The sequence below is a fragment of the Lynx canadensis genome, chromosome B2 (assembly GCF_007474595.2).
Source record: "Lynx canadensis isolate LIC74 chromosome B2, mLynCan4.pri.v2, whole genome shotgun sequence".
Taxonomy (NCBI): Eukaryota; Metazoa; Chordata; class Mammalia; order Carnivora; family Felidae; genus Lynx; species Lynx canadensis.
In genome coordinates, this window is record NC_044307.1 from 117,466,552 (window position 1) to 117,483,116 (window position 16,565).

Genomic DNA, 16,565 nt, shown 5'->3' on the forward strand with positions numbered 1-16,565 from the left:
CTTTCTTTGGAATAATTAGCCTGCTTGTTCAGCCAGCATTTGCTCTCCGAATGCACAAAATAGTATAAACCAAGTGATGCCCTTTAAACTAATGTGTTTTTTTGTCATTGTACATGAAGATCTTGCTTTCCAGAACATTTTGAATGCTTCATTATTTAAAAAATCAAATCCAATCAAGAAGCTAAGAAATAAAATTTGTACTGTTCCATTTCCTTAATTGATGAAGACTTACAAGTTAATATCAAAAGAGCAGCCCTTTATTTGTAAGGGGTTCATATAGCTATCACAGTCATAATCAGACTGGCTTTCTTTCTGAAAGTAGACTTTCAATGACCTATCCAAAGATTTTATTTTAGTACAAACAGTGAAAATAACCGAAGTATTAAAAGAAAGATGAATCATGATTGACAGAGGAGAAAATCTAATTACTTGGAAAGTATACTTTGAGGCACTGGAATTGAAAATAATAACATCTTAGTGACTGAGATGGACACATTGATGTTTTAGAACCATGCTTTGCTGGGATATTTTATGCTTTGTTTTTCAGTGACATTAGGTCTTTGGCTTGGAGCTTGAAAGCAGATGCATTAAACTGTAGCCTGTGCTTACCTTACTATTGTATAACAGTGGTTTAATCTATCTGCCTATAAAGCCCTTACGTGAAATGAAGTGGGTCATTAATCTGTTCAGTCCTCTTTTTCACATTCAGAGCACTGATCGTTAAGAATCCTTGATTCAGGGGTGCCTGGGTGGCGCAGTCAGTTAAGCGTCCGACTTCAGCCAGGTCACGATCTCGCGGTCCGTGAGTTCGAGCCCCGCGTCAGGCTCTGGGCTGATGGCTCAGAGCCTGGAGCCTGTTTCCGATTCTGTGTCTCCCTCTCTCTCTGCCCCTCCCCCGTTCATGCTCTGTCTCTCTCTGTCCCAAAAATAAATAAACATTGAAAAAAAAATTAAAAAAAAAAAGAATCCTTGATTCATCTTCCTTTCCCTTTGCTATCCTTCCCAGATGAAGGCCAGTAAAGGCCAGGGTTGTTCTCCAGCTGACAGGGGCCTGCTCGGTTCCTCTGAGAAGTCAGAGGCACTGCCTCTACGAGGGGTATGCATACAACCAAATCAAGGCCATTACGGCACAGTTGTGTGAGACCTAGTCTGGCCTGGCCTGGCCTGCCCACGCTAGGTACCAGGAAAACGATGAAAACAACAGTTTTGGTGTTGGCAATAGCGGTCTGCCATAGTTCAGGTTGCTGTAGTCATTTTTTATTGTGTTTTTTTAATTCTTTTAAATAAAAGAATAGAAATATCTGCACCAAGAAAGCAATATGATCAGCATGACCAGGTACAAAATGAAAGGTTTTAGTACACCACTTCCCACACCACCATCAACTCCCTTGCTGCTGTAAGTACTGTCAGGGTTCTCTGGTATGTTCTGTGCCACCTACCCACCGCCAGACCCCACCCTGACAAGTTTTTATATCCATGTGTTGGTATGTATATGGTATGTCTTGCTCATTTTCATGAGAAAGATCTTAAGGATCTTTTTTTTTCTTTCATATCTGCACCCACTCACCTAATTCTTTTTAAAGACTACGTATGTACCATTGCCATAGTGATAGAAACGTTCCTTAATACAGAGCATTTTTGCTATTTCTCCTGTTTTGCTATTACAAATAAAGATCTAACGGACATTCTGGAAGATACACATTAATATGGTTTCATAAGTATATCTGCAGGCTAAATTTCTGGCAGTGCAATTGCTGGGACAAATACAGGTCTATTTAAAATCCTAAGAAATGTATTAAATTGTTCTTCAGAAAATAACATCGATTTGAACTTCCACCAACACTCTTGCAACCACTTGGTATTATCAGACATTTAACTTTTCCCAACCTGATAAATGAGAAATGATATCTTACTCTTCCTTTGAATGCGCTAATCTTAGGTGCTTTACTTTAATTGGGTAATTATTTCTATTTGTAAAAATGTGGAACACTCTGTACATCTGCCTGTCATTTCGCACGTAGGCATGGCTAATCTTCTCTAATATTCCAAGTTGATTCTGTACATAGTGTTTGTGTGAGGCTCATGAGATTTCTTTAACTGGGGCCAATTTTTTAAGGCAACAAAGGAGAAAATGAGAAGAGAGCTGAGGTGAAAGGAAGGGAGGCCAGTGTGGGTGGGGAAGAACGCCACCACCTAGCATGCCCTGCGGATCCCGGCTTTGATTACCAATCCCTAGCACACTGTGGCCATGAAGAGCACAATTTCTGGAATAAGACCACGTGGATTTGAATTCCCTGCCATTTACTAATCATGCAAATTTAGGAAATTTACATAAATTCTCTAAGCCTCCATTTCCTCATTTGTAAGTCGGAGATGGTAATAGCACATATATCTTGAAGTTGCTGTATCATATACACATACATACAGACTGCCGGTCATTACTGTCACTGAATGTCTCTGTCAGTCCAGGCCAGGAGGGGACTCCCTCTTCCCTGGTCCTTTCTCAGTGTTCCTCTTTAATTGAGGACTCTGCCTTTTATTTACATTTTGCATTTCTGTAGAGCTATTTGAAACGATTAGCATGCATCTGGCCAGCGAAAAAAATTATGGCATAAAAAACTATTTAAAAAAAATTTTTTTAAGAAATGATCTGCTTTATCCATTCAGAGAGGTAAAAAGTATTAGAGGAAGCCCAGAATTTCATATCGTTCATTTATTCAATTACACTGTTCACTAATAAATGATGCTTAGAGAAAAAACAAGACAGATTCAGTCTTTTTTTTTTCATTTTTTTAATTTTTTTTTTAGATTCAGTCTTAAGATATATTTGCAAATTGATGTGTATTTAAGCAAAGCTTCGAAACTTATGTTGTTCTATCAGCAAATTGGATCTTTATTTTCTTTTTCCTAAAACATTCCATAACTTTATCCTTTATATTGTTACCCTCAAACTCTGAACCTCTTAGTTGCTATTATAATACAAACTAAGCCAAAGTTTGGACAATGTTAAAAACTAGTGGAAAGAAGCTGAAAAATGTACATTGTAATATTAAATTATCTCCAATAAGTGGGTTTTTTTTTTGTTTAATGTTAAAGTAATCATGCTAAGGTAGCAAGAAAAAAACCTATAGAAAGCCTATTTGAGAGCAGTTTATAAAATATTATTTTCTCTATTAGAAATGCCAATTTATCAGAAATGTACTAGAAGTTTTTTCATTCCTATGACTTGTATTTCTCTTTCAAATAAATATTAATGTGATATTTACTGAAGTTGGGAGATTCTACTTAACAATCATAACTATTTGAGATTTTTAAAAGCCAATCCAAACGATCCATTTTGGTAATGAAATTTTGAAAATAATTATATTCATGGGAATGATGTCAAGAGGGCATCATTATGAATGCAATAAAAGATTGATTCTTTTGAAGTTTTTTCTCCATAGAAAATCATCAAATTAAGTCAGAGAAAGATCAGATACCAAGAAAAAAACATGGTTGTAAAACGTGTTGGAGAGTGAAATGGTTATTTCATAAACACATTCTTTTATATTATCTGAAATATATGTATTGATAGATGCCAATTAATTAAAAGAATTAAGTTAATTCTCCTGCCTTTTATAAGCTTTATATTAAAATAATGTGAAATGATATATCCAGATCAGAGATGTATAAACTCAAAGATGATTAAAATTATTTCATCTTTTTTGTTGTTTTCTACCCACAGAAAATGATGATTATCTGAATGGCTTAATAACCCGATTAGAAAATGCAGATGTTAAAAATGGAGATCTCCTGAGAGCTTTGAATGACACTTTGGCAAAGTCATCAGCCATTCCCGACGGTAAGCATTCCATACACCTCACTCAGTGTCCGTTGACCTGAACTTCTTTTTTAATTTTTTTTTAAGTTTATTTGTTTATGAGAGATAGAGACAGCATGAGCAAGGGAAGGGCAGAGAGAGAGAGGGAGACACAGAATCTGAAGCAGGCTCTAGGCTCTGAGCTGTCAGCACAGAGCCCAACACGGGGCTGGAACTCACAAACCGTGAGATCATGGCCTGAGCCGAAGTCAGACGCTCAACCGACTGAGCCACCCAGGCGCCCTTCAGTTGACCTGAACTTTTAAAGAATGTTCTAACGTTTACCATTTTTTCTGACACTGCACTTGGACTGTTGTCAGGAACTTAGATATTGGTTTTCTTACTTATGAATTCTTCTTTGCGAGAATGAGAGATTAAAGTATACTTCACACTGTGGTATGTCTTATGCTCTATTACCCTGGCTGACAGCCATAGGTATATGTTGCAAAAAAAGAAAATAGAGCCATGTTGTGATTATACTGTTCTTCCATGTGTCAGCCCGGGAAATCTTATTCCTAATAAGACTATTATTATTAGAAATAATATTATTTGTAATCTTATATTAATGAGAAAAAATAAAACCACATGAGTACTGTTCTTGAAAAGCTGCAGCAGATAATTATAGTACCTACAGTAGATAATTATAGTACCTACAGTAACAGGTGAGAGCCTTTCTGCACATCATTTTTTTTTTGAGTATAGTTGATGCATATCATTACATTATTTTCAAGTGTACAACATACTGATTCAACTCCTCTATAGGTTATGCTATAGGTTATGCTACCACAAGTAGCTACAGTCTTTTCGGTCTTTTCTGATACAATGCTGTTACAGTAGCATTGACTATATCCCTTATACTGTGTATTTATTTCTATGACTTATTCATGACATAAGGGGAGACCTCCCACTACCCTTCACCCCTTTTGCTCAGCCTCCCCACCAACTTCCCCTCTGGCAACCATCAGCACATCTGTCTTCGCGAAGTTCAGTCCTTAAATGTTTCAGCTTTCAAACATTAATGATGGAACCCTGTCTGTAATATCTTCCTACCTGTTGTAAGTACTTGAAGTTGCTGTTTGGTATTAGTTCCTAAAAGCACTCTCCTTTATATTTTTCATATCATGAAAGAACAATAACAAAGTGTGCTAAGATTTCTTGGGTGCTTATCCAATATGCTTGTTAAGTGTATGCGATCCTCATACTAATCCTATAAAGTAAACAGTATTATCCACACTTTTTAGGTGACAAACTGACACACGGTATTATGCTAAGCAGATAAGTCAGAGAAAGACAAATATCGTATGATTTCACTCATATGTGGAACTTAAGAAACAAATAAGCTACTGAAGGCCCTTGTTAAAAGTGGTATATATGAGATTTGAACCCCACAGCTTAACTTCAGAGCCTGTAGTCTTTTTTTTTCTTTTTGCTTTAAAGTTTATTTATTTATTTTGAGAGAGAGAGAGAGAGAGAGAGAGTACACACAAGTGGGGGAGGGGTAGAGAGAGGGAGAGAGAGAGAATCCCAAGCAGGCTCTGCACTGCCAGTACAGAGCCTGACGTGGGGCTTGAACTCACGAACCATGAGATTATGACCTGAGCTGAGATCAAGAGCTGGATGCTTAACCAACTTAGTCACCCAGGGGCTCTTGGAGCCTGTGGTCTTAACCACTAATCTACACATACTGGTTGTCATCTATTTCTTCAGTGTATGTTTTTTACACAAATTATGATCAAGGAAACTAATGCATACATTTATATAATACAGGAAATATTCATTGTTTTTACTTTTTTAACATTAAAAAAACCTAACTTTCCAGGATTGCATGTCGTGTCCTTCAGTAGCAAGGACATTTATAGAAAATTTCCGATGCTAAAAATAAATGTAAATACATAAACACATGGTGTAAAAGAACTGAGAAGGTCTCTCCACCTTTAAGTTGAAGTACATTCACCATCCCCCCTTCTGAATGTGCAGATGAAACTATGACTCATGGATAAATTTCTCTGTCTAATAAGTTCAGCAGCAAATCACAATGTACCCTTAGACGATGAACATTTAGAATAATAACTCTGCTATCGGAAGAGCTAATCAAATATGCGTAGCAAAGGTCCCTGAGAAAATTTAATTTAGCTAAAAATTTATTTCATTTGCTATAACCTGATGAGACAAAGTTCAGCCTTTCCCTTTGTGTGTGTGTCCCTGAGGTCGGCAAGCCACCTTCTCCCTTTGACAAGCATGGAGTAAGCCACCAACCCCACACCCTTTGTTTTGCTCCTTACACCTTCTTCTGCTGGCAGACACAGCCGCTAAACTGCAAGGTGTTAAGGACAAAGCGAGACAAGCCAACGACACAGCAAAACATGTGCTGGCACGGATTAAAGATCTCCACCAGGACCTTGACGGCCTGAAGAAAAATTACAATCAACTGGCAGACAGCATAGCCAAAACAAATGCTGTGGTAAAAGATCCTTCGAAGAACAGTAAGATCTCCTTTTTCACTTTGATCGTGTCATTTGTTTCTTCACGCTATAAAAGTACCCTAGCCTCATAACTCTTAGAGCTGGAGGAGACCCCACGGTGATGTTGTCTGCTCTCCTCATAGACTGGGCTCCAGAATGGAGCGTCTGTGGCTCCAGAACTAGAACCCAAGTCCCCAGGCTCTGCATAGTGCTTTCTTCATCCACATTTTGCCCAGTCCAGAGGAAATTAAACTTCTCAAAATCTGCATGATTTTTGGTATAGGGATGCCAAATACTTTTTTGTTCTTTTTTTGGCCAAATACATTTTTAATCCTTCAGTGTAACTGAAAACACAGTTGTGCTTGGGAAATTATATCCCCCAAGTTGGTGAAGTTCCTTGGAACATAGAGGCCAAGGACTACACTTAATAGCAGAGCTGTATAACAGGATATTAAAATGATATCGGCCTGAAATGCATTAAAATTACAAAATATTAATATTTCATTATTTAAATTCTAGTTAATATTTTCAGGAAATGTAAGTATTTGTGTACTGTATCAAGAATATTTCTTCACATCTTTTGTGTATTGCATTAAATTATGTCAAGTTCATAAGGATTTTGCTGAGAAAATGTGGTAGAACTTAATATAATGATAATTTAAATTACTAAACTGTAGTCAATAAACATTAGGATATTTTTATATTCTTTTTTCCATTCTGTGAAGTGATAGAACATTATCTCACTCTGTGATTTCACCAAAAGAGACGCCTGGTTTTTTGTACTTGATACTCTCAAGAGACAAGCCCTCTATTTATACACCAACATTTTCACTGGGTGTCAAAATGTTTAATCCGTGCAATAACGAAAACACTGTTACTGATGTTACATGTTCTCTAATTCGGGTGCTGTTTTTTAACATCATTGCCAGCTGAATAAATGGTTCTAATGCATACCAAATCACAATATCCCCGCACACACACACTCAAAAAAGAATGAAAATTAGTTTTAAAGTAAATATCATTCTCTTTTACTTATTTTAAAATTTAAGAGATCATTTCATTCCACTTCAGATTGATTCTCATCTGATATGGCCTTTTCATAATATTTATCTCTAACTCTTTGATCCTACCCTCTATCTAGAGATAGTTATCTGTGATATTAATTAAACTGGGTCTGTTTTCTGTCTTTCAGAACAATAGCCTGCTAACTGACACGTATCTGTGGATTTTTATTTGATAACACTTGTTTGACTTAAAATAGGGTGCATTTGTTATTAGGACGACTTGTGACAAGTACCATTTTTTGATCATCACTGCTTTGTAATATCTCTAAAAATATTTCCTCATGAATTTTCTAATTTCTTTTTGTTTTGCTTCCATATGAAATTACCTGCAGAAATCAGTATGTATATGTTTACTTGCATGCTTTTAACAACTTCATGCTTGATTGCCTATTGCAAAAGCTTCAGCTTTGCATGTTAGTGTGTTTGGGTATTGCTTTAACATGACATGGCTATGCTTTCCAGTGTCACAGCATTGACGCTAGATACATTAAAAAAAGCACATATTCCTTTACAAAAAGTTAGCATGTGGATGTATTTGATATTAAGTATTTTCAATTGTGTTATAGAAATTAGTGAAATATCTGTATGATACCAACAGAAAGGTGGAAAACAGAATTCTTCCACAAATTGAGCTAAATTGTGATGCCTCTCATGACACAGATTCCACCACTGAAGTTCAAATGACTTCCTTGCAGCAGGATTAAAATAGATCAGATATATGTTGTTGTCATTGCTTTTCTCCCCTGGAGCTCACATTCCCCCCTCCTAATGAATAATTATTCTCAACTTCTAGAGAATTATCCTTGGAGAAGCCCCTAATATAATTAATAAAATTAGATCTTACTAAATGAGAAATTATTGGGATATAATAATATTCTCTCTTAAACATCTCATAGCTTAAACTCAAAGTCAGAAATAAAACCGCAGAATAGGAAATAACATACAGTCCAACATATCAAAACCTGGGAAATATGACCAAGGCTGTCCTCAGTGGAAAATGAGTGTGATCAACTCACTAAACAAGCAGTGAAATGAACATTTTAGGTAATCAACCCTATAAATTAGACAAAATAAAATTAAAAGAAAGAAGATGAAAAAAATGGTGAATTAAAAGAGAAAAATAATATACTTGATAAATACAAGAGGTAGATCTTTAGGAATGTAAAGATAAAACATTTTAAATTGTTGGCAGGCTTAATCAAGAATGATAAAGCACAGATAGGCAAAGTTCTAAAGGAACTATAACAAAGTACGGGAGGGGGGGTGGGAATTGAACACATAAGAGAGTACTTGTCAAAACTCTATGCTGATGAATTTTAGAGCCTAATAGAGATAGATAATTTTCTAGAAAAACATAATCATAATATATCTTCAAAGGTGATTTTAAAATCTATATGCTGAAATAATTATGGAAGAAAGTCAGAAGTTTTTAAAAACTACTATACAAGAAAGTATCAGACTCACTATTACAGATTATTTATTTTTAAAACCATCAACAAGATAATTTCCAAAAGACTTAATCTGCTTCAGAAGATGGGGTGAGGGGAATGAGAGAGGTGGGGAAATTCAAATTTCATTTAGAAACATTTGATTAGAATCTGGAAGCTTCAAAGAAAAGAATCATTTCTTGGACGAACCTTAAGTGTCCTTTGCTTTACCCTTTTCCTTTTTCCCATGAATCCAAATCTAAGCCATTTTTCTCAATTCTAGAATAATTTGTAGAAAATCAGAGTAATATTGGAGAATTAAAGGAAAGAAAACATGGGCAAATGGCTTATTAAAAGTATACAATACAAAGTAGTTACTGTGTCTCTGTTGAATATGCAATTATATAACAAGGGCTTTGATGCCAGTAACCTGCATTTCAGGCTTTGATGTAGCAACTCTATTAAAATTAATAACAGGCCTATGTCCCTTTTAAACATCAGTCACAATATTGTTCATATTTATGAATGAGTTCAAAATACTTAATTCAGAACCTAGTTTAGAAAATAATAATTTCCTTCCTTTTGAGCACGTTTGATTCATTCCTGAGGATTAGCTCTCAGTGGTCCATTGGCCACCAGAGAGTACATCGTTCATAGCCGAGCAGGGTGAACAGCCTTGGTCCTTAAGTAGTTTCACTTTTTCATCATGGTCACAATGACAGAAAGAAGAACAATACGTGCTCAATCAGATAATAAGTGACATGGTTTGGGTAAGACTGCCAGCATCCTAGAAATTGGCTAATTGGTTTCCATGGGTCATTTACCCTCCTACAAAAAGCACATGCAGAAAGTCTCTGGATCAGTGATAAACTTCAATTATTTGAGGGTTAAAATCCCTTTTCAAATTGTCGATATTCAACCTTCTTTAACCTATCAAAATGACAGTTTAATATGGTTCAACCTAATACAGAGATTAGGATAATCAATTATTCTTCAAAATGAAAATGAACTGCAGCATGAAAGATTTAATTAAAGTTTAACATAGGCCTTCAGTCTGAGGGTTGTTGAACATTGCAATGTTTTCAGAAGACATTTTGATAGCTTCTCTCTTTAAGATGTACAAAGAACGACAGAGAGAAAAAGAAAGAAAACGAATTTTGTGCGAGAACTCTGATTTAAATACAGTTCTGGCTTGGACAGATGAGATGACATTTTAAAACACTTTCATTTCCTTGATTCTGTAACTGAAATTCTATTCCATAAAGGTTAGATTTTTGGCTGACGCTAGAAATTAATCATCGAATTGAGTTCCTCGTATTCTCTACCTTCAATGCTAACTTTCACCTTGATCACAAAGCCAAAGCACTGGTCCTCTATCTCTAACATTTCTGCTTTGACCTGCTTGAGCTCCAACTGGAATATTCCCATTTGCCATCACAAACTGTGCTTCAACAGTCATGGCCCTGCTTTGTCATGTGGATAAGATGAAATCCTTTCAATTATTTAATTGAGCATACTACTATTTTCATTTCTGTGTGTGTGTGTGTGTGTGTGTGTGTGTGTGTGGTGTGCACGAATCTTGGTCTATGCAGTTGCAGATGCAGACGCCACTGTGAAAAATCTAGAACAAGAAGCTGATCGTCTAATAGATAAACTCAAACCCATCAAGGAACTTGAGGATAACCTAAAGAAAAACATCTCTGAGATAAAGGAACTGATAAACCAAGCCCGGAAACAAGCCAATTCTGTAAGCTTTTTACTTTCAATATCAGTAATTGATTGTAATTTTTTTGTATTATTCCCAGAGTGAATAACTTCTCCCAGTGTATCCTGTTGAATAATCTGTTTGTTTTCCTTTAACTTGACGCTGTTTTAAGGGTAGGGGAGGAGGATAAAAGGTTAGATTTTTTTTCCATAGATTTCAAAATACATCTCATAGGATGAATAATCGCTACTTACTGTTTTAGAAATGGGAATTTTGTGGGGCACCTGAGTTGCTCAGTGGGTTAAGTGTTTGACTTTGGCTCAGGTCATGATCTCGCAGTTTGTGAGTTTGAGCCCCACATCAGGCTTGTACTAATGATGCAGAGCCTGCGTGGGATTCTCTCTCTCTCTCTTCTCTCTCTGCCCCTCCCCCACTTGTGCTTGCACTGTCTCTCTCTCCCTCTCAGATAGATAAACTTAAATTTTTTAAAAAGAAATGGGAATTTTGTTATATTTTATCAGTATTTGAATAGAGTAGCACAAATAGCAAGATTGTATGTTAAAAAGACATGAATGAGAGTTCCTTGCTTTTGATGAAAGCAAAAAAGGCCAATCAGTGGGGCTGTATCAGGAAGGAATGAACAAGAGTACATAGAATAATAGCAATGAAGAACCACTATTTTCTATATTTTTTGTCTGAGTACAAGTGACAACAAAAATTATTTTGGTTATAATTTCTGCAGGTTTTTTTGAATTAAGAATGGAGAATACCTCAGTTGTATCAAAATTTTGCTCTTTACTAATCTAATTAGAAAACTATTAGGAAAAAAACAGAACTTTCTAGAAGATAGTAATCTGTTGAACCAGGGTAGAATTGTTAAGTGCCAATGTGAAACTTTATCTAGACTAGTAAATTCATCCCATGACAACTCTAGAAATGCAAGCAAAAAATAACAGTTTTTGTGTTGTCATGTTTATACTCAAATCCTTTTAGATACCTAAGTCTTCCATATTGAAAGTTCCATTTTTCTGAACAACTTTGAAGCTAGAAGGACCAGAAAATGCCTTTTCTTAACTCATCAATTTATATATTTTTTAGTAGTGGACCAATAATATGATGCCCAAGTAACAGTATATCATTTTACATTGCTGATACCTCTAAACAAGGCTAAGATAATAAGTTCAAGGTGCACTTTAAAAAGGGATTCATGCTGACTAAAGAGAAATTTAGGGGTGCCTGGGGGACTCAGTCGGTTAAGTGGCCAACTTCGGCTCAGGTCATGATCTCACAGTTTGTGGGTTCGAGCACCACGCCGGGCTCTTTGCTAACAGCTCAGAGCCTGGAACCTGCTTCAGATTCTGTGTTTCCCTCTCTCTCTGCCCCTCCCACACGCATGGGCTCTCTCTCAAAAATAAATAAACGTTAAAAAATTTAAAGAGAAATTTAGAAAATGACAAAAAATTAGTCAAGATGATGCACATAAGCTCAAAGTGAAAGCAGCAGCCAGGGTTGAGAAGATACATATTGAGCTACAATATGAAAACCGTGTAGGCAGTATGATGACACATGAGTATGATATACATGAAGCACAAAGTGAAAAGAAGTCAGATGATAGTCTGAGGTTTGTGGTTTTAACTAAGATTAAGCCAAGGTAGAAAAAGCATCTCCTATGCTCAAGGCTACTTTTATGTACAAAGTTTATAACACCGTAGAAAAAACAAGATATATACGTAAATAACTCTAAGATAATGCCAAACAGTGTGCTACTGTACGTGAGCAATGGGAAGGGGGATAAAGTTCTGGAAAGGAAGATCCCCTCTGGTAGGGACCAGATTTTCCAAAGAAAAGAATTTGAGCCAGGCCTTGAGTGGGGTAGTGCTGGATGAGGGAGGGGAGGGTAAGGAAGCAGAGCATTCTGAGAATGAGCAAGGCAGAGAGAGAAGGAAGTTTCAGGGTCATTTCATGAGAGAGTGGTCTCGTTTGCCAGGATTATTAGTAGAGTGAACATTAAACAGGAAAGGTCAGTGGAGACCAGCTCTTGTTGGCCTTGGCTGGTAAGGAGAGAAGTTTTGTTTAGACACAGTTATACCTGAGATAAACCTCATTGGTGAGGAAAAGCTGAAAGTTCTCGAACATGAAACGTAATATTATCAGAGCTGTGCTTTTTTGAATATGAATCTGGAAGTGGCTTGGGGTGTAAATGAGAGAATACTAGAAAGAAGGTCACTTTAATAAGAGTCTCAACTGTAGCAGGTGGTAGTAACAAGGGAAACAGAGAGATTGAGATATCACTCCTGTATTTTGCAATGTTAATTTAAAGAAACAAAAATAGCAAATGTTCTCTTGTGAATCACACACTTAGCCACATTTTTTAAGTCATCATGTGGGCAAATCCAGACATTTTTATTATTTCTTCTTATAAAGAAATCTAAAAATATGCCATATAGTCATCAGTTGTGTTTTCTCCTACCCTCCCCACCCCCCCGCCAGGGGAAAAAGATTAAATTGTGGCATGTTAAGTATATAAAACCTGTCTCAAGATACAAATTGAAAGTTAAAAATAAATGCTACAAGAATTAACCATTGTCCATGCCTTTCAAGGAAATTTTCAGTCACGTTTGGAAATGGAAGTTATAGCAAAGTGTCTTATTTTTTTAATAAGATGTTAGAAATACAGAAGCAAGCCAAATTTTTTTCAAGTGAGTTTTGTGCCTATTGAAGATGACATCTGCCTGATTTGTAAATATATTTGTAACCTGGCACAAGTGTCTGAATGTGGCCCTGATACATACTCAACATGACCAAGAAATTAAAGACATGTATTTTAAAGTAGGTTTCTTGGGGCACCTGGGTGGCTCAGTCGGTTAAGTGTTCGATTTCAGCTCAGGTTAGGATCTCACAGTTGGTGAGTTCCAGCCCTGCGTAGGGCTCTGTGCTGACACCTCAGAGCTTAGAGCCCACTTCAGATTCTGTGTCTCCCTCTCTCTATCCCTCCCCCGCTTGTGCTCTCTCACTCTCAAAAGTAAATAAATAAACATTTTTAACATTTTTAAATAAAAATAGAGTATCTTTCTTTAGTTTGTTGGCTCTGAAATTGAGTAGCTGATACTCTTTTTAAATGAATGACCTAGTTACTGGATGAACATAATGCAGTGAAAATCCAATAGATATAATAATGGGATCCTCAATAATGTTTAATTGAGTTCATAATGATTCATTAGTAATGTTGTATGAGAAATGCCTTGGAGGTACCTAATGTTTAGTGGTTTTTGTTTAGAAGTCTTAGGAAGGGTTCATATTAGAAAGAAGAATAATTGATAGACCCGAACATTCTAAGAAATGTTTGTGTTTCAGAAACTTCTCCCTTCTTATGAAAGGCATATGTCCTAGCAACTTCTAGAGAAATTTATAAATACTGTATTTTGATTTACTTTGTTTAGATTTGTTAAAGAGGTCTCTATTACTGGAAATCAAAACACAACGAAGTTAAAAGGAGAGATTAGTAGCTATGGACTGGTTACCAACTGTTTGAGCTGCCTGAATTTTTCAGATACTGAGGATATATTCAAAACCATAAGGCAGAAAACAGAAAATCCAGAGGGATTTTTATATAAATGTGCAAGAGTTGAGCAATAGATTACTTTATGAGATCAATTGCTGGCATCTGGGTCATAACACCATCATTTTGTTCGGAGAACCATATTTTTAGATATGTCTACTATGACATAAAGGAGATTAACTGTAACTCCTAGCAACAGTAAATACCCTGAGTTTTAAAATGGCTACTCCCTTAGACTCTCCGTTCTCAGAATTTCCACAGTTCACTTAGGCTTCAGCACTAGTGCTCTATAGTCTACACTTTGATAATCCCCTTTTCAACACACCAGTCATGCAATCCCCTATCATTTCCCCCAGGTATACCTAACCAAGCACAGAAGCCAATCCTGTGACCAAACTGTCGTGTATTCCACCCATATTCAGGCATATCTTCTCTAAACAGCAACCAAGTAGTATGATTACATTGGATTCTGTGAACAAAAATAAGTTACTTGTGATTAAACTAGCCATAATGTGGCTCAGTGGCCCAAACTAGAAAGCATTTGAGAAATAAAGGTAAGACAGACCACACACCCAGTTACTTTTGATTACTAATCCAGCCCCACTAGGAATTTGGTTATGATTTCCTGCCGAAGATCACTCAATCTGCTGTTCAGCTCCACTCACGAATTCCCGGTAGACCTTGATTTCTTCTCTTTGACTTATTATGTCAGTGATGCGTATACCCTGCTTTAGATATTGGATTTGCTTGGTGCCAGGGTCTTCTCTGATGATGATCTTTGTTCACTTGCTGCAAATTCCTAAATACTCATGATATCCTGCACCTTTTCCTAAGCATTAAAAACATCTGAAGGCTGCATTTCTCCTGCCTGCCCTCTACCGTATTATCCTTCTCGTGCTTTACTTTATACTTTTTCTCTCTAAGCCCTTGGATAACCCTTGGTATAGCTACTACTCCATCAGGTAGCACCCTCTGCCAACCTTCACGGCATGTCTGCTCCATAGTATTAATATCCAGAGTAAAAGGTGCACGTTTCCTAGTTCTGTTTTTCTCAAGTCATTTTCATTTACCTACTCTTCACACGTTATGTAGAAGGAAAATCCCATCATTTGTGGAGCAAAGAACAAACTTCCTGATAGGAAACTACACTTAGCAGGAAGACTATATCTCCCCCCAGAACACAGAGCAAACATTCTGGGTACCAGTGTTGCAGACTACCCCCTCCCCTTAGGAGGAAGGCAAGGACAAGGAAAACCATCTAAGCAACAGGCTTCGAGGTTATTCAAGCCCCGGGTCACCACGCAGAGCTCCATTAGGCTGAGCCCTGTACCTTTCCAGCACTTGATTTCTCTGCAGATGTGCAGATGATGCAATTTGGTTATCAGATTAGGCGAGGAAACAATAATATACAAATACATGACTTACACGGAGTCTATAGGAAATGCAACCGATCAGCTATGTCCCCAGAAGTTCTCAAACACATATGAATTTACATATTCATCAGAACCAAAAAATCTCTCCTTGGCTTTCTTTTGAAAACGTACCCAATTTTTCATCCAGCACCTCTTCAGTGTTGTCTATACCACACTTGGGGAGGGGTCCTGGTGCTGCCTATGCCCATTCTCTAGACTTTTGGAGCTGCTTCCTTGTCGCCATAACATGGAGACTGGCATTTGTGAGGGGAACAATAAAGCTAGCTGGTTTTCTCCCAAGTGCAAAAACTGTTTGAGTAGCACCAAGTGCTAAAAGGAATGAGAAAATTCACTGCTAGTGAGAACCAAGAGGCTTCTGGAAGCTGAGCATTTAAATCAGTGGCAAGGAAAGGTCTGCACCCTTCCTTGTCTCCGCTTCCTACTTGGAGCACTGCCATGGAGCAAAGTTGCAGTTTCTTCCCGAGTTCCTGCAACTCCATTGCCATCCTGAAAATGCCATTTGAGGGTACACCCGAACCGAAGGAAATTAAGTCACATAATCAACTAGTGTTATTTGTGACTGAAGAAAGGCTCCCTAAATGTGAGTAAGAATCGGCCTGAGCAGTTTCAGTTCAGTTCATGTAGGAATTCCTTTCTTAGCAATTTATAGTAATTTTTAAAGTACTCGTCAAAAGAAAAAGGAGCTGTTAAATACATTAGTAAGAATAGCCATTGAAAATTATTTCCGTTTCATTTCCTGGCAAATTATTCATTTCCTGGAAAATTATTTCCGTTTCATTTACTTAATAAAAAGGTATAATTTATTCTCAAATGTATGTTCTGAGTGGCATGATTAATATTCTTCGTATTGTTAGAACATCTAGAACAAAATCTAGTTGGCCTCTTCCAACTGTAAGAACAGGAGAGGGTAGGTAATTTCCTCTCGAAAACTGAAAGAAAAATGATGTCCTACTAAAGTGATATGAAAATCACTGAAATTTGAACTGTAGAATTTCACTCAACAACCCTAATGAAAATCATTATCATTAGCTTCATATAAAATCACCTCTGGAAAAT

The 16,565-nt window shown here is 36.8% G+C and overlaps 1 protein-coding gene across 1 annotated transcript in view; it reads left to right on the forward strand.

The window, feature by feature from the left end:
- Window positions 1-16,565, forward strand: part of LAMA2 (laminin subunit alpha 2) — a 615,841-nt gene that overhangs the window by 524,840 nt on the left and 74,436 nt on the right. The window contains 4 exon segments of the mRNA XM_030316311.1: window positions 3,725-3,841; window positions 6,160-6,342; window positions 7,718-7,723; window positions 10,405-10,559. Of these exon segments, the coding sequence (XP_030172171.1) occupies window positions 3,725-3,841; window positions 6,160-6,342; window positions 7,718-7,723; window positions 10,405-10,559 (461 nt within the window).